General features: G+C 42.0%; 2 protein-coding genes across 2 annotated transcripts in view; both read right to left on the reverse strand.

Annotated features, from left to right (window-relative positions):
• Positions 1-6,247: 6,247 nt before the first annotated feature.
• The window catches only part of LOC105920182 (CD209 antigen-like protein E), a 50,870-nt gene continuing 38,322 nt past the window's right edge, over positions 6,248-18,795 (reverse strand). Inside the window, exons 5-7 of the mRNA XM_036144826.1 lie at positions 6,913-7,064; positions 6,667-6,791; positions 6,248-6,584 (exon numbers count right to left, since the gene is read on the reverse strand). Of these exons, the coding sequence (XP_036000719.1) occupies positions 6,386-6,584; positions 6,667-6,791; positions 6,913-7,064 (476 nt within the window). The 3' untranslated portion in view covers positions 6,248-6,385. The remainder of the gene's footprint in view (positions 6,585-6,666; positions 6,792-6,912; positions 7,065-18,795) is intronic.
• Positions 15,596-18,723, reverse strand: LOC118565382 (tripartite motif-containing protein 16-like). The gene has a single exon (XM_036145757.1). It carries the CDS (start codon positions 18,684-18,686, stop codon positions 17,019-17,021), a length of 1,668 nt encoding a protein of 555 aa, XP_036001650.1. The 5' UTR covers positions 18,687-18,723; the 3' UTR covers positions 15,596-17,018.

Below are 18,795 nucleotides of genomic sequence, written 5' to 3' on the forward strand. Positions count from 1 at the left end.
TGTTTACAGCTGTCAGCAGCAGCATTATCTGCTATTATGTGGCTCTCACTGGAGTAATCTTTTAAAGCAGGTAGGAAAGTTTCTAGAAAGATAATTCTGTCTTGTTTGCAGAGACAAGAAGTTTTCAGTTTGATGTGCAGCGTTGGATGTCAGCTGTTGAAAAGCTCCGCAGGTCCAAAACCCTAAATGCCTCCACTGACCAATAGTAAACAGGAAGTTGTGCAACAAATAAATATGTTACTTCAACAACAGCTGAGATAAAACATGTTTATTTTACACACACAGTTGTAGGAGAGTGACTAAAATCAATGTTACGTGTAACAACTTCAACTCTGATCCGAACAAATTAAAAGTAGTGTTTCCATGTGAAATATACAGCTTTACATGACATTTATAAAAGGTGCTAAAAACAAAACAAAAGCTTTCCTGGCATTTTTCAGCTGTAAGTTATATGTAAGGATTCCTAAAAAAATTGTTTTTACTTTTATTTTTTTTTCTGCTGTCCTGGTCTAATTAAGTCGTTGAGCTGGATTCACAGTAAGTGACATAATTATTCATTTCCACTGATGTTGCAGGTTGTAGATTGAACACATTTTTAATCTAAACATTTAGGAACACAGGAACAAGACAGCAGGAAGCCTGATGTTTTCTTATCAGTGTGTCTGTAGAGGTTTGATGTTTGATGAGTCCTGAAACTGGAAAGTCTTTGCACTTAAATTATCATTTGTTGCTCTCTGCTCCATTTCCTCACACAGAACTGAGAAAAAAAGGCTTTTGTCAATTCAGCTCTGTCTACATGGAACATGCTGCAAAAAGATGGGAAATTAACTGAACTTATTTTATTGAATAGTTTTAAGTCCAGACTGAACGCACTGAAGATGACTTCTTTAAATTGTGACTGGTTTTCTTCATTTGTAAGACATTTTAATTGCATAATAATTGCAATCATTTTGTACTTTTTTCTGCCTCTTGGCTGGACTCACATGACAAAGATATTCTTAAATTAAAAAACTCCCCCAAACAACACAAAATAAAAAATAAAAATGAAAATATGTATATAAATCAGTGCCAAGGTCACTTACAAACACCAGTGAGCATTTATTTTTATTTGAAAATATGTCTAACTGGTTCATAGACATTCAAGCATATTTTGATAGATATTTGGTTTAATAATGGTAAATGGTGTGTACCTACTTGTGTAGCGCTTTATCAATTCCAACGACTCCAAAACTTTTCATACTACAGTCATTCAGTCATTCACACCCTGACGATGGTGAGCTGTGTTTGTAGCTACAGCATCCCTGAGGCAGACTGACAGAGGTGAGGATGCCATACATCAGCGCCACCAGACCCTCTGACCACCACCAGTCAGCAATGCAGGTGAAGTGTCCTGCTCAGGGACACTACGACTGAGACGGACAAACGAGGGATCGAACCGGAAACCCGGCAGCAACACAACGACTTCTTAAACTCTGGCACAGTGGTCATCCCATATAATAATAATAATGAATCTCTTTGACCTCTAGAATTGGTTTTAGATGTTTATTAAAACTCTAAAAGTCGTGTTTTAGCTGAGAATTAGTAGCTCACAGAGAAAAGGAATGACATCAGCTTCTTCTGACTTTTTATCTCAACAGTCTGCCCTACTGTGGAAATGATTAAATAATTCCCACAAGGAGAAGCTTTAGGTGACCTTTATGTCTCTACTAGCATTCAAGGATAACATTTTGCCTTCAGGAAGTTGAGCTCAAACTAACTTGACTAAAGTAAAATTAATTTCCTGTAAGTGTAACTGTGCTTCACCTTCATGAGCAGAAGAAAAAATCTCTGTGGAGAGACGCTCCAGCAGTTAGAAGTGAAAAAAGGGAGTGTGGAAAAGAAAGAGAGACTAGACTCCAGGTTCACTGTGACATCTATAAAGAGACACTTTACAGATTTAACTTAAAGCTGAAAAATGCAAGGGAATCTTTCTTCTCTGAGATTATTAACAAAAACTTGTGCCTTATTTGCTTATTTTTGGGGGAAATTGATTGACGCTCCAAGACTCCAGGGACCCACTTGTGTCCCAAACAGCACCCATCTTGGCCACTGGGAGGAAGTGGACCCCGCTAGCTGCTACAGAGCAGGCAAAGGCAGCACTCCGACACCGGGACATCGTGGGACATGTTCAGAAGGGGAGGAGTGGTCTTCACCTTGGCACTCGCAGACCAACTTGGAGCAAGGCCAATCCAGCTTAGAAGCGCAAGCTGGTGGTCCAAGAGGTACGGCGGGAAGAGGAGGCAGCAAGGCGCACACAAGCCGTGGCACAGGCGAAGCAAGGGCAGTGGATGGCATGGGAAGGAGTTAAGAAAAGAAAGCTCTCCTGGAAAGATCTATGGCAGATGGAGGCATTCAGGGCAAGCTTTACCATCAGAGCTGCTTATGATGTTTTACCGTCACCTGCAAACTTAAGCCAATGGTATGGCGACGACCCCACATGCTCCTTGTGTCCAAGCCCAGCAGCACTAAAACACATCTTAGTGGGATGCAAGACCAGCCTTACCCAAGGTCGCTACACCTGGCGACATAACCAGGTGCTCAGAAGTCTTGCAGCAGTGCTGGAATGCCAGCGGATGTGTGCAAATGCGCTCCTACCGCCTCCATCCCACCGGCAGCCAAAACTTTTTGTTTGAGAGGGTCAAGCCAGCTTCACCATCACCAGTAGGGCTGACATTGGGCAGCTGGGCAGAGCACAGGACTGGAAAATGCTGGCAGACCTGGACAAAAAGCTGTGCTTCCCACCGGAAATTGCATCCACCAACCTGCGTCCAGACCTTGTTCTGTGGTCTTCCTCAGTCGAGCTGGTGTACATCATTGAGCTCACGGTACCCTGGGAGGGTGCCATAGAGGAAGCCTTTGAGCGGAAGAAACTGAGATACACCAATCTTGCAGCAGAAGCCCAACAACAAGGATGGAACGTGAATGTACGCCCGGTGGAAGTAGGCTGCAGGGGATTCATAGCCAGCTCAACATCTAGGCTACTCAGGGAGATGGGGGTGCGAGGGAAGGCCCACAGGCAGGCAATCAAGGACCTCTCCAAGGCCGCTGAAAAGGGGAGCCAGTGGCTGTGGACCAAGAGGAAGGACCTGGCCTGGGGCTCAAGTGTGTGATGGTTGATGGGAGTGAAACTGGGACGCTGGGATTCACTGCTGAACCTTCTGGAGGTGTCATGGGCCTATCAGCGAAACACCCAAGAAGGAGGACGCCCACTTGAGAACCCAAGGGATGCCATCACCCACTTGATGGCCACAGTGTCTCGTCGGTGCCTTAGGTATTTATTGGGATAACATCTTGTCCTATTCAACAGATCTTTATGATTACATTCATAACAATATTCTTTTTTGCCATAACAGGCATTAGCATATTATTATTATTATAATTATTATTATTATTAATAATAATAATAATAATAATATTCTTTTTTAAAGTCCTTCCTCCATTCCTCCACACTCTTACCCCCAACTGTGGCGCAGTAGGACACACCGCTGATCCTGGTGTGTCCAGTGTCCAGTCTTTTTGGCTGGCCACACTTCCTGCAAATGTATATTTTGTACTGTTACCTAGGTGGTGCCATCACACCAGCTGCAGCAGCCTCCGCCGCTGTACGCCGTTGTCTTGGGCACAACAGGAGGAAGAGGAGGCAACTGAGCTGATGAGGTGTCAGCAAGCGTGGGCAGCACAGCCTGATTTGGAGGTAGAGGAGGAGGAGCTGAAGGAGGCTGAGGAGCCTGAGGAGGACCATGAGGAGGAGGAAGAGGAAGAGGAGGAGAAGCTGTTGGAGGGAGACTCCTGGTGGACGGCCCAGGCTGCTCCTCGGGGAGGTGGTACTGAAAGGGCCGTCTTTGCCCCACCAGCACCACGGACAGCTCCTTGGCAGGAAGCAGGGCTCGGTCTGCTGCAGATGGAGCAGGAACGATGGCGACTCCCTGCTCCATCACAGACCTCTCCCACTGCTGCTGATGACTGTTGAAACTGCAGACGACACACAGACAGCCTGATATCTGACCTTTGACCTCTGAGCACACGTTCACTGAGTAAAAAGGCTCCAGGTCTGGTACACAGCTCTCACCACTGGGAGATGGTCCTCTGGTTGATCTCAGACAGCTGAATGGAGGTCTGAGCCATCAGCCTCGGGCTCCCAGCACCGTCTGCCGTATCGACACGTAGTCGCTGTGGATGAGGGACCGCCGGCTCCTCATGACCCCCCCCCCCCGACACTCGTCGCTGCAGGAAGCAGGCCACAGAGCTGGCTGCAGACGTCCTCCACCAGGCGGCTGCTGTCCGGCCAGTTTGCTGGAGTTCCCTCCAAGTATGCAGCTGCAGCACGTGAAGAAAAGTGTGTTTAAAACTGTTTAACACAGCAGATGTAAGGAGGGAAAATAGTTTTTAAAGACTAAACTAACCGCTTGAGGCTTTGCCTGCCAGGAAAACGATGTTTTTACCCTTTGCTGCCTTGAAGCGCCCCTTGATCTGCCTCTCCTGATACCTGGAAGGGTAGAGCAGTCTCTGATTGTCTCGCTCTGACAGGCGCTGCCAGAGACAGATGAGACGGTCCACCCTGGACTCACTGAGTCGCTCAGCCTCCTGACCTCCACCAAGGCCTGGGCCAGCTTTAGGACATGAAGGTTATCCTGGCTGACCATCAGGACAATTTTGGACAGATTAAGTCACAAAAACTTGGACTGTTTAGAGCATCCACATATCTCTCTAGTTAATATTAGAAAAATCACATTTTAATAAAAAAAAGCCATTTATCATCAGGAACTTTTGGGAATGGCTTCTGCATTTACAATAAATTCTCACTGGTGTTTGTAAATGACCTTAGCACTAATTTATATACATAGTTTTATTTTATTTTTTTTTATTTTTTTGGTGAGGTTTTGTATTTTAAAGAATATCTTTTTCATGCAAGTCCAGCCAAGATACAGAAAAAAGTACATAATGATTGCAATTAGATTATACAATTAAAATGCCATACAAATTAAGAAACCCACCATAAATTTGTAGAAGTTATCTTCAGTGTGTTTTGTCTGGACTTAAAACTACTCAATAAAATAAGTTCAGTTCATTTCCCATCTTTTTGCAGCATGTTCCATGTAGACAGAGCTGAATTGACAAAAGCCCTTTTTCCCAGTTCCGTGTGAGGAAATGGAGCAGAGAGCAACAAACAATCATTTAAGCCCAAAGACTTTACAGTTTCAGGACTCAAACATCAAACCTCCACAGACACACGTAAATGAAAACATCAGGCTTCCTGCTAAACATGTTTTAATCACAGCTTCCTGTTATAGCGAGTCTTAGCGACAGTTACAGTTGATTTTTCTGATGGGAAGCCGGGATTTTCCAAGTTACAACTGCAAATGGAATTCAACAAAAAAGCTCTTAAACAGGAATAAATGGAAACACATAAAAACAATATTGCTAAGGATACATAATTTTCAGCTAAAAAGAAAGTACTGGTTCTTGAAAAACAGGATTTTTTTTAGAACAACTTTAAGGTGAAACACACAAGCATTTGAAATCTAAAATAAAAACATAAGAGGAAGTAGGACTGAGGAAGTAACATCTATTTGATGCACAACTTCCTGTTTACTATTGGTCAGTGGAGGCATTTAGGGTTTGGGACCTGCGGAACTTTTCAAGAGCTGACATCCAACGCTGCACATCAAACTGAAAACTTCTTGTCTCTGCAAACAAGACAGAATTATCTTTCTAGAAACTTTCCTACCTGCTTTAAAATATTACTCCAGTGAGAGCCACATAATTGCAGATAATGCTGCTGCTGACAGCTGTAAACTGCATTTTAAGACAGACTGAGTAGAATCAGGAGCATCAGCCTGACGGTTTAAATCAGGATTCTTTTGTCTTTATTTCCTGATTCTGCTTTCACCTGCTTTCAGTTTCTGATTAGTTCACCTGCAGCTTGTTGGTAATTAACCCGTTCAGAACATCATCTCAGAGGGTTTCGGTTGGACCTTTTCAGCTCATGTCCATCACTTCATTTATGTTTTATCCAGTGTTTAATTCTGCCCTGATTTACTTTGACACCTGCCTGCTTCTGGACATTTTGTCTCTATTTTTGTCCTCAGGTTGAGCCTTTCACTGTGAGAAACACTTTATCTGCTGAGCTACAGCTGCTGCAAATATTTACTCAATACAGAAACTGTTAAATATATAATGAGCTTAATATAAAAATAAATAGACAAAAATTATTTAGGAGGAAAATTTAATGATTATTTCAACATGTTTGGAAGTTAATTTTTATTATTTGTGACATTTTTCTTTATAAAACCAGCATTTCTGCAGCTTCTTGATCCTGGGCTCAGTTTTCCAGACCAACAGAACTTCACCCATAAACACATGAGCACTGTCCAGTTTCTGCTGCTTTCTCACAGATACTTTTCTGAGGATATTTACAGGATGTATCAAACCAGGACTTCAGAATGCCAGCTCCTACTTTCTTCCCCATCCTCACACAGTCGGCTTCAGCAGCAGGAGCATCTTTACTCTTGTTGTCAGGCTGATTATCAGACCAAAAAGACCAACTTGGGGAAGAGCAGAAGAAAAACAGCAGATAAATGCCTGAAAGTTAAATTCTTTAAACAGACATTGTTTCATCAGCCAAACCTTGACTTCAGTGGTGATCCATCCACCCACAACCAGCTGCCTTCTTCCTCTGAGTCCGTCAGTCCGATCCAGAACTTGTCCTCTGCTTCCTCCATAATGTTGCTCAGTCTTCCAAACAGGAACATCTGAACAGGAGAAGTGAGAAGAGATAAAAATGATTCTGAGACACGTTTCTGTGCTAAGATGAAGAAACATGATGATGTGATGAAATCTGTGAGAACATGAACCTGCAGCAGAGTTTCATACCTGCTCCTCTCTGCTGTCTATCTTCACCAGGTCCCCTCCCAGATCTTTGCAGGAATCTCTGCTCTCATTCCAGGAGGACTTCCTGGTGCTGAACTTATAACAGTTTCCTCCGTGTAGCTCCCAGCCTGCTTCACACTTCAGACACGTCTCATCTTTAAACAGATCAGAACAAAAATTTCCAGAAGAAGAAATCTCTATAGATGTTTGTGTGATTCTGAGGCAGCAGCATGCTTCTGCTGTCATTCAGTTACAATCTGACTTCCTGTTTCAGTCCATCAACGTCTCTTTAAAGTCATTAGAGGAAAGAAATAGGACAAAGATCTGAATCCTGAACTTACTTTTTACTTCAGGAGGTGGTGGACATGTTGGTGTAGAACTTGTAGTGCACATTTTTGTCCTGGGATTTATTTCTATGAAAGACATTATAAATAGAGACATTAGAGTCAACTTGGTTTGGTTTTTAAGAACAGCTGAATTTAATTAAAATTAAACATTAAAGGTGCATAGCTATGTTATTTGACTTTTTAAAATCTACATGTCAGTAGTTCACTCTGGTTGCATACAAAGTTTTTTAAGAAAGGTTATCACATCCTGCTGGCGTATCCGTTGCTATTTTGCTGTTTTACTCTTTGTTTTTGCTCAATTTCTTTAGGAAATAAAGCCTTACGTGTTTATTTTTAATAACATAGGAATCACGTACTGTGCATGCGCGGCAGCGGTTAAAACAAGGAAGCGACTAATGGCTATTAGCATCTCCCGGCGAAACAATGAAGAAAGGTCCAAGACTGTTGTGGGATTCTTATCCTACGGTCACTGTGACCAGCTGCCTCTCAGACACAAGGTTCTGGAGACATGATGGCTGTGTATGTAATCCACTGATTGCTGATTGCAAGGTCAATGCTTGCGTGTATGCAGAATACTGATTGTCTAGGATAGACTGGCTCTGTTTTGTCTAACTGCAGGGCTGCTGTGGGGTATTTAGAAGGGAATGAAGATATTCAGAGACAGGGCAGACCAGATGCTGCAGTCGTGGGGCGCGATTACTTTCATCCATTTAATCTCTGCTCTGTTTCTCAATAAAGTGCTGGAACTTCATCACTCCACCGTCTCCTTATTCAATAACTGTGGGAAATCACTTATTGTTTAGAATAAAGATAATAATAAAGAGGGAAAGCCTGGAATGTCTCTGGGAATCCAGTCTGAACTTTGGTGTTCACTGAAGCAGACGCTAAACCTGCCGAGGCTCAGATGTGACGCAGAGTTGACTGACGTGAGTAAATGTTCTGATATGAGGCTCTTAAAGCTGCTGTGGATCAGTTTATTTAATTAATAACGGTTGGTCTTTGATGACGCCGAGCTGCTGCTTTACTGTGAGGCATTGCAGAGGGTCAGGCTCAGTCTGACATTATTTAATTTAGATTTATTAATTAAGCAAACCGGTATTATGATAGTTTTGCGATACTGTCACTAGATGGCGCCACATCTGTTTACATCTTGTCATCACGTCTGGTGCTGGGACTGTTTATCCACAAAAAGGACCTTTAACACATTATCAAGATGGAGGCTTGGTGTATGTAACCTTATCTTATCACGATCAAACGTTTTTTGGTCTTTTTTTTTATGAGCATATAATGTGGCTGTATACCTTTGAGAGAGCTAAGAATTTAACGGATCTGCATCACATCTCAATAATTGAGGCATCTTCGGTCTTGCCGTTACAGTGTAACTTCCTGGTTCTGTCAGTCCATCAATGTCTCTTTAATATCATTAGAGACAGAAATCGGACAAAGATCAAATCCTGAATTTACTTTAAATCTCAGAAAGTGGTATTTGCTTTTTTTCCTGATCAAAAGTTGTAAAAAAAATTCTCTATCTCATCAGTCTTGATTTACAAGCACAGTAAACAAGTAACAAAACAAAAAACAATAGTCTGCTTGCAGCTGAAAAACTAATAATATAATATATTATATAATAGTTGGAACCCAGAGTAACATTGGTAATTTATCAGAATTATACTGGAGAAGGTTGGAAACAATTCAGGTTTCAGTGAAATAGACTCATAAATAAATTGATCTACCAGCTTTGAGTGAGAAGTTTACATTGAATATTATAGAAACTTGCAACTCCTGACCGACTCAGCTGAGAGATATTTCCTGAGCTTCATCCTCCTCTTCTTCGGGTTCGGGACTTTAACTGATCTTCAGTTCGATTAAAACAATATTTACTACATTGCGTAATTTTTGAAGGCAGAGAAAAGTAAAACTGCTAGATTAACGCATTTCTCTATTTTCAAATTTGTATCTTTAACTTAAAAAAATAGTATATAATATAATATTATATATAAAACAATAAAAATACACAAACTCACTGACTGCAAGGGCAACGATGGTAGCTACCAAGATAGCGATGAGAACCAGCAGGACCACTCGCTCTGAGGTGACCTTTGACCTCGTGCTCTGTCCAGCTTGTTGAACATCTGCTGCACACTTTGCATAGACTGACATGGGAAACAGAGAAACTTCTTTCAATACTAAATCAAATAACTGCTCACTGGTCAGATATTTCACTCTGAATAATGCAGTGATTTGCTTCTCATTCCCTAACAGGGATGATCTGACCCAAGCCCAGTGACTTGCTGATAGTTGGCTTTACCAAATCCACTCACATCCAACCCTCAGAGGAAAAGACTAGACCGTTTTAAAAACTTAGGTAACATGTATGTAAAAGTTGTAAACAGTGACAGTCTTCCCTCCTTATCTAAACTTTTTAAATTGGTTCTAATCAATTGAATGAACATTTAAACTGTAATCACCTATTTGAAATCAGGTTTCAGAGCTCATCATAGCACTGAAACAGCATAGTTGAAAGTCACTAATGATATTTTCATAGCCTCAGGTAATGCCATTTTCTGAGGCTATGAGAGGACATAGCCTCAGAAAATGGCTGAGGCTATGTCTATTGAGGCTATCTTTTTTATAGCCTCAATATCACTTTATGCAACAGATCTTACAAGTTAAAAAAGAAAACAGCACAAAAATTAACATCAGGATCGTCACACAGAGCAAAACAGACAACTGGACCGTTAACACTGCGGTTGCTTCTCATGATGAAAATCTTCAAATATACATTACATCTGCTTAGAAGCCTCTGGTTCTTGGAAAACAACTCAGGTGTTTAATAAGACAGATCGTGTCTGAATAAGGTGTTAACCACTGGTATATTTGTTTTTCAGCAGCTTCATTTTTTTTCTCTTTTTTGAAATTTTAGAAAACCATAAAATACCTTATAAACAATAAAAACAGTAATCAAGATCTTCAATTGATATTACAAAATCACCAAAGACTGTGCAGATGATGGTGGATTTCAGGACTCTGGGATTCTGGGACTAAGGGCTTTGCCCAGGGACCCACAGTGGCAGTGTGTGGGATTCAAACCAGGAAACTTGGAGCCTTCCCAGGATGCTCATCTGCTCTAAACACTATAGATAAACACTCCCCCAGAAATGGCATAACAACAAAACATGAACATTTTAATAATAGTAGCAGAGTCTCTGCTTGTGAAAACAGGACTGCAAAAAATGTGCATTTAATGAATTACCATTCATCAGAATCAGAATCAGAAAGACTTTAATAATCTCAGAGGGAAATTACTGTTTCAGTACAACCGCCATCACATACATCACAAACATTTCAGGGTGAGATGATTTACTCAGGCCATGCTGCCATTACTCTGGAAAGATAGAGGCCACAATAGGAAGGAAAATTCATGTATTTTTTTTTTTTTATTTTGCTTCAAAAAATCTAAATATATGGATGATATAGAAATATCATCTGAACAAGAGAAAACACAAACCAGTCAGTTGAGACAGACAGACTTACCTTCAGCCCTCTGTCTTTTGAAATCTACATTAACGTATGTATCATCAGCTTCTGCCATCCTGCCTCTGTAAGACTGAAATAGAAGTACAGCTCAGATGTTACCGTCTGCTTTTAACGGCTTCCTGAGGACAGAGTATTCGCAGATTAGACAGGAAGTCCAAAATTATACTGTTTGCAATGCACTGACATGAACCAACCTATATTAATCAAAAAAAGCAAAAACCCAATGAGCCACTGCCTGACTTTCTAAAGCTGTGCTGTTCTACAAAGATCGGCTTTGTGCAAAAGGTGAGGACGTTCTGCTCAGCTTTGGACAGGAGGACACAGATCATCTGGTTTGTCCAGAGCAGTAAACATTGTGTTCATCTGCAGTTCTACTGGTTTTTAGAAGAGACTTTGGTTCTACAGTGAACTGGTATCCAGCAGACAGACGACTGAACTGAGCACCATCAGTTCAGTTACAGGATTCTATAAAAGTTCATAAAAAGTTGCATGTTGGCTGGAAGAACTGAAGACAGGAGTCCTGTTAGCTTGTTGAACAGCTACGTCTGGTTTAGTTCACGCTCTGATGTCAGCATTTACAGCTCTTCCTTCAGCTGAATGAGAAAAGTTTTAAAGAAGACCACCTGCCAACATCTGACCAGATAAGGTCAACTCAGACTAAAGGTTAGCCCTCCCACCAGCCTGCTAATGTCCCAGGAATACACATTTCTTTCCCTTCCACTGGGAAGTAGCAGACTAACCTGATCCTAACAGGAAGGCAGTGGGAGCTTCTGATATGGGCTTTGAAGGCAGTTACCCAGGGCAGCATTAGAAAGAGGGCGCTTAAAGAGAACATATTAAAATATTGGTTGTCTGATAGTTGCGCCCTGAACAGGTTTTTCCTTTCCTTCATGCATAAGCAGTGGATGGATGGATGGATGGATGGATGAATGGATGGATGGATGGATGGATGGATGGATGGATGGATGAATGGATGGATGGATGGATGAATGGATGGATGGATGGATGGATGGATGGATGGATGGATGGATGGATGGATGGATGGATGGATGGATGATGTCTATGAATTTAGTTCAGTTTAGACCTGTCATTTGTAGCCTTGTGTGGTCATAATGAACTCTTCGTTAACAGTTTATTACATTAGTAATGCCGTTAACTCTTTAGTTTTTCTTTACCATAGAAACTGCTCCAGTGCTTCTGTGCTCTTTGTGATCGTACACACTGTCTCCTTAAAGCAGTCAGATAACGAGTTGTGAACTGATGCTATATAAATAAAACTGACTGTTTTTCTTTTTTTAGAATAGACTTGATGCCTAATTTATTTTGAATTGTATATAAAATGAAGTGGAAAAACTAAGCAACAAAGACTTAAGAGCTTTAAATAAAAAGGCAATGAGGAAGCAGACAGTAAATTACACCTTTAACAAGACGTCCCTTCAACAAGAAGAAGAAACAAGAAGGTGCTAATCATCATTCTGAGGACTTTAACTAAAACAGAGTAAAGACTTATTATAATATCCACCTTCCAGCAGACGCTCTACATGAAGGTTAAATGCTTTCAGTGCTTACTTTAACTTTTGCTCAGATGGACCAGAACCTCCAATCAGCCACAGAAAGTCCTGCTGGTTCTGGGCTCTCTGCTGGCTGCTGCTCTCATCGTCCTCTACAGACTCTGTGAGTTCATCCGTATTCGTGGCTTTAAACCACTTCCTGTTTGGTGACTGTCGTTTAGAAATGATGTTGGTGAATTTATATCTGCTAAACCTTTTTTCAGCTCTGGTCCTGTTAGTGACCCGGGAAGCTGTCCGAACCCTGAAAGAGGAGAATGAAGGTCAGGGGAAACGTCTCCTGGGTGAGACTCTCAGTGTTTGAAAGTGTTCACAAGGTTCAGACTGAGTCTCATTCAGGGCTGACAGCTTACTTTGTTACATTTAAATTTAATTTACTTGTTTCCTGCAGAAAAGAAAGGAGGTGCAATAAATGAGGGAAGTTTTTTCGTGTAATTATCCTTCGTTGTGCTTAATTTCTGATCATCCAGAGAGTTTTATGATTTATCTTTTGATGTTCAGAAATAAAACAAAGTTATTGACTGAGACAGAGATATTCAGGATCTTTGTCCCATTTCTGTCCTCTAATGATGTTAAAGAGACGTTGATGGATGGACTGACAGAAACAGGAAGTTAGATTGTAACTGCAGGACAGAAGGCGCCTCCTGCTGCCTCTAAATCATCAGATTTCTTCCACCTGATTCAGTATTTTTTCTGATCTGTTTAAAGATGAGATGTGTCTGAAGTGTGAAGCAGGCTGGGAGCTACATGGAGGAACCTGTTATAAGTTCAGCACCAGGAAGTCCTCCTGGAATGAGAGCAGAGATTCCTGCAAAGATCTGGGAGGAGACCTGGTGAAGATAGACAGCAGAGAGGAGCAGGTATGAAACTCTGCTGCAGGTTCATGTTCTCACAGATTTCATCACATCATCATGTTTCTTCATCTCAGCACAGAAACATGTCTCAGAATCATTTTTATCTCTTCTCACTTCTCCTGTTCAGATGTTCCTGTTTGGAAGACTGAGCAACATTACGGAGGATGATGTAGAGGACATGTTCTGGATCGGCCTGACGGACTCAGAGGAAGAAGGCAGCTGGTTGTGGGTAGATGGATCACCACTGAATGAGAGGTATGGCTGATGAAACAATGTCTGTTTAAAGAATTTAACTTTCTGGCATTTATCTGCTGTTTTCTTTCTACTCTTCCTACAGTTTGACTTTTTGGGCTGATAATCAGCCTGACAACCAGAGTCTTGATGGTGCTGCTGAAGCCGACTGTGTGAGGATGGGGAAGAAAGGAGAAGCTGACTTTCTAAAGTCCTGGTTTGATACATCCTGTAATTATCCTCCATTGGAGATGTATTTCAGAAAGAGAACCTTATCAAAAATCCTTGCATATGATTAGATACACCAAATGTCATCTTTACTGACGTGCTACTTCAACCATCTACATCCAAACCAACGCGTGACGCTGATGACAGTTACGCAGGGAAAACCTAAACAGAATAGCTGCCATCTTGGATCTAGTGCGATGTCGGTAAATGATCGATGTCTGTGTTCTTTTAAAGAATTACCTGTATTTTTACGCCTTATTATCCTTTTTGTGGCTAATAAGGCGCATTAAATATTTGTCCCATATCACTCCGCCCCCTCACTCATACACATATTACCTGAGAGGGAGAGCTATCCATCTCTGTGGGGAGGACAGAGTAGCTGGACTAAGCTGCCCCGTTTCTAATATAAGGCCAAAATAAACGTAACTTTTATATTAAATTAACTTACTAGGTTTATTGTTGCTAGCGCGTACTCCAGGCTGCCTTACATGAATGCACTTCTAGTTTAGACATTACAGTCAGGCAGTCTGGTAGACAGCTCAGGGGTCCTCAGGTAGTGACACAGTGTACCGTAATGCTCCTAATATCCATTGAGCAGAGCGGCTTCATTGCTAACCAAAGTCATATTTACGCATTTTAACAGATTTTTAGTGCATTGTTCCACATAGAATCAGTCAGTAAGCACAGCGGTGATCATAGATAATGCGCACCATCAATTTTGAGAAAATTTAAGGATTTTAAATGCGCCTTATTGTCCAAAAAAATACAGTTAACTGCAAGCCACCATTGTTGTCTGAGTCTCAACAGTCGCTTCTCTGATACATCACATCTACAAAATCCCACCCGGTGATCCTGATTGGCTCGTCCATTTTATGTGGTCATGAAATTCCTCCCAATGCCAGCGATTCTAGATGGATTTGTAGAGCAATGTGGAGTTCGGTGGAACTACATCCATCTGGCGAGAACCAGGTTAGTTTCTTCATCTCAGCAGAAAAACATCTCTCAAAATCATTTTCATCAACTTCTCCTGTTCAGAAGTTCCTGAAGCGGAGGGTGGGAGACTTAATGGAGTGCCCTGAAGACATTCTGGATGGGACTGACGGACTCACAGGAAGAAGGCAGATGGTTGTGGGTGGACGGGTCACCTCTGGACACATGGTCTGACTGCTACGACGATACTTTTTTAAATAAAGTCAGCTCTGGCTTACTTGTTCTCTTTTTCATCTTAGTTTGAATTTTCGGAGAAAGGGCCAACCAGACGACCTGAGCGCAAATAATCTATCTGGTGCCGACTGTGGGAGAATGGGTGATGAAGGAGGACCGGATGATTTAAAGTGGTGGCATGACAGAGGCTGTGATTATCGTCAGAAAAGTATCTGTGAGAAAGCAGCAGGAGCTTTGAAACGTTCATCTGCTGGTGGGTAGAGTTCAGTCTAGGCTGTAAAACAATCTCAGTACAGGATTAAGAAACTGTTGTTACATGAAATGTATCAGCATGCACATTCGGTTAGTTTTGTACTAATCAGAAATAAAAGCATTCTCTTTATTTTACAGACAGTCTCTAGAATGTGTGCATAGAAAGATTCATCCTAATCTTTGCTGCTGAGTAGTGGGGTTAAGCTGCTAAAACATGAGCTGCTACATACACATAAAATGTTTTTTTATTAAAAGGCAAAACATATTTTGCTTCTTAGAGGTTAAGTGATTGTACAAGTAATACATAAATAGTTCCCCTTTGGAAAATCAAGAAGTCTTCTGGGTTTATGCGTACTACATCTCACATTACTGTCACAGTTTCCTTCTGTAACATCTACTTCTTCTCAGTATTATTCCTGTCCTCCACAAAACCATGCCACCATATAAACTTACCTTTAATCTGAAAATATGTTAGTGTCTTCAAAAACTCAATATATTGACCAGGCATAGACAGGGTCTCTGCATACATATTTAAATATTTTATCATATTTAATACAAATTGTTTGTAAAGCAACGAGCTGTTTAGAGAAAGTGTGAAATTTAGCATGTAGCAGACAAGCATAACTGACAGTAATCACCCTTATGGACTGCTGTGGATATAAGGAGCTGCAGGACTATTACTCTTTCCCTGATGATTAACCTGTGTGATAGACTCAAGTGTTCTGGATATTCTTCCTAGAGTTCCTTTCAAAGTCCTCAGGAGAATGTAATCTGTTCCACTTGCCTTCTACCCTGTTTCCCTTATGCTCTCTGTGCTCCCAGGTTTAGTCATTTCCTCATCCTGGCTCTCCTGGAGCCACGCTCTGTGACAGACTCTCTCCTGGAACCTCATTTCTCCACGGCCGTCCACTGTAGCTCATTTGGCTCCTCATCCCTCCAGCCTGCCTGCTCTCCAGCACCATGTGCTTCCACTTCCAAAGCTTCAGGGATTTCTCCAGCTTTATCTATCTTGTCTTCAACATCTTCAACTTACAACCCCAGGATCAGGTCTTCTCCTTCAGTGTTGTCTTCAAACTCTGAAATTTCTCCCCTTGTCATCCTTCTCGTATTTCTATTGGGGTTTCTACATCCTTAATTGTTCTTTTCCCTTGCAGACACCACTGAAACTATACCTAGAACCTTTTCAGTCTTACTAAACTCCTTGTTATGTTTTATAATAAACTCAGGTTGTTTTTACCGTCTGTGTGTAGCTGGAAGAAAAAACAAACCATATATGTTATTTTTTCTGACTTGCTACTTTTGATTGGTTCAACTGTAGACAGTTGGGCTGGTAGAAACAGAAACTATTCTGGCTACAGGATATGAAATGTGAGGCGCTAACCTTTTATAATTACAGAAAACAAAGCACACAAATACATAAATAATAACACACACAACTATTTTGTTTACAGTGATTAAACCACAGATACATTATAAGAACCCAATGATAATGAAGCAATAATAAACACTTGCTTGACTCCATGTCGTGTAACAACACAACCTTCCTTTAGGGGGCAGTGTGCCCTCAACAACAGAGATAAAAAGTAAGGCAACATAACAGCTTCACTCTAAAGATTCTCCTCCTGAAAATCAACAGGACATAAAATCACCACAAGTCCACAGATTTCTACCTGGGGAATCATTTGACATTTTATTACTGAGTTTACAGTAAATGCTGCTAAAAGTAACCAGAAGGGAAAACCAGCAATACTCTGGTGCTGATCGGCTGTTAAGAAATTAACAAATCCCACAGAAACAGAATATCAAGTATAAAAACAAGTGCTGACAATCTCTGAATATTAACTTCTGTGTAGTTGAGCCATGAAGCATCAGTAGCCAAGAAATAAATCTGCTGGAGATTTAAAAATCAGAATCAAAGCCACTGAACCTTAAGTGGATTCTGTCTTTTTGGCTTTACAGAACTCAGCAGAGTCTCCAACTAAAAGTCCAGCATGTAGCGGCTGAGTGAAGGTGGTCTGGACTCTGTGGAGGAGAGTCACGGTTTCAGAGACGCTGTAGAAGGACAGAATACCTGCTCTGTGATCCAGGTACACTCCTACTCTGGAGGAACCAGGACCTGAGATGGAGGTCCAGATGTTGTTGTGACCAAAATTATACCCGTTCTGGTGACAATGTAATGCCCAAGATTTGTCATTATATCCAAATCCACATTCCTTCCCTCTTCCTCCTCTGCTGATGTCCTTGTATGCGACTGCTACATCAACTCTCCCTCTCCTCTCCACCTCCCAGTAACAACGTCCAGTCAGACTCTCTCTACTCAGAACCTGAAACCAACCAGTGAATCTGTCTGGGTGACTAGAATCAGACTGAGGCTGATGCATCACTGTCACCTTCCTGTTCCCCTCTGATAGAAACAGTTTAGTGTTTGCTGTGTTTGGATCCAGTGTGATTTCACATGAATATCTCAAGAATCCAGCTCTGCTCTCTGGTTCTGGTTCTGACAGTGAAACATCCACCTCAGTGAGTCTCAGTGAGATGTTTGTCCATGCGTCTCTCAGGATGTCCTGTAGTTGATCTCTGAGCTCTGACACAGCTGCTGTCACATCCTCCAAGCAGCTCAGAGGACGGATCTTGATGCTGGATGATGTAGACTCACTGAGTGCTGACAGTGAGGGGTAGTTGAGGAGAAACTGGCTGTGGTCCTCTGTGTCTGAGAGCTGCTTCAGCTCAGCGTCTTTCCTCTTCAGCTCAGTGATCTCCTGCTCCAGCTTCTCCTGAAGCTCTTTGACTCGACTCCCTTCAGTTTCCTGCTGGGATCTGATCTGCTGCTTCACATCAGAGCTTCTTTTCTGGATGAGACGGATCAGCTGAGTGAAGATCTTCTCACTGTCCTCCACTGTTTTATCAGCAGAGTGCTTGATGGCCTCCAGCTCCTGTTGAAGCAGCTTCACATCTTTCTCTCTGTCCTGGATTCTCTGCTGGATGTTTTCTCGTCTCACCTCCAGCTCTCTCTGCCTCTCAGTCCTTTCTGCTGCAGCGGTGACTGTGTCGTGGCCTTTATGTTCATCCATTAAACAGATAATACAGATACACCTCTGATCAGTACGACAGAACATCTTCATCGCCTCATCATGACGAGAGCAGATGTTCTCCTGGAGGTTCTTGGAGGGCTCCACCAGCTTGTGTTTCTTTAGTGGAGCCACATCATAATGAGGCTGAAGGTGTTTCTCACAGCAAGAGGCCAGACAGACTAAACAGGACTTGATGGCTCTCCGTTTTCTTCCAGAGCAGAAATCACAGGCCACATCTTCAGGTCCAGCATAGCAGAGATCAGCAGGAGCAGCTTGGAGTCCAGTCTTCTTCAGCTGCTCCACTAAAGCTGCTAACATGGTGTTTTTACTCAGCTCAGGCCTCGGTAGAAAAGTTTTCCTGCACTGAGGGCAGCTGTGGATTCCTTTCTGATCCTCTTCATCCCAGAAGTTTTTAATACACTTCATACAGTAGCTGTGTCCACAGGGAATAGTCACCGGATCCTTCAGTAGATCCAGGCAGATCGAGCAGGAGAAGGTTTCTCGGTCCAGCTGGTTCTGCTCCATTTCTCCTCTCACTCACAGTGACCGTGAGAGTTTCACTTCCTGAAAACAAACCAGAGTGAGCTCTGGCCTACCAATCACGTGTCAGTGCTGAGAGGCTGCAGCCAATCAG

The sequence above is a fragment of the Fundulus heteroclitus genome, chromosome 13 (genome assembly GCF_011125445.2).
Source record: "Fundulus heteroclitus isolate FHET01 chromosome 13, MU-UCD_Fhet_4.1, whole genome shotgun sequence".
In the NCBI taxonomy this organism is placed as follows: Eukaryota; Metazoa; Chordata; class Actinopteri; order Cyprinodontiformes; family Fundulidae; genus Fundulus; species Fundulus heteroclitus.

What these genes read in the sequence shown, in the direction of transcription:
- LOC118565382 (XM_036145757.1), bottom strand. Translation starts at nt 18,686, where the DNA reads ATGGAGCAGAACCAGCTGGACCGAGAAACCTTCTCCTGCTCGATCTGC.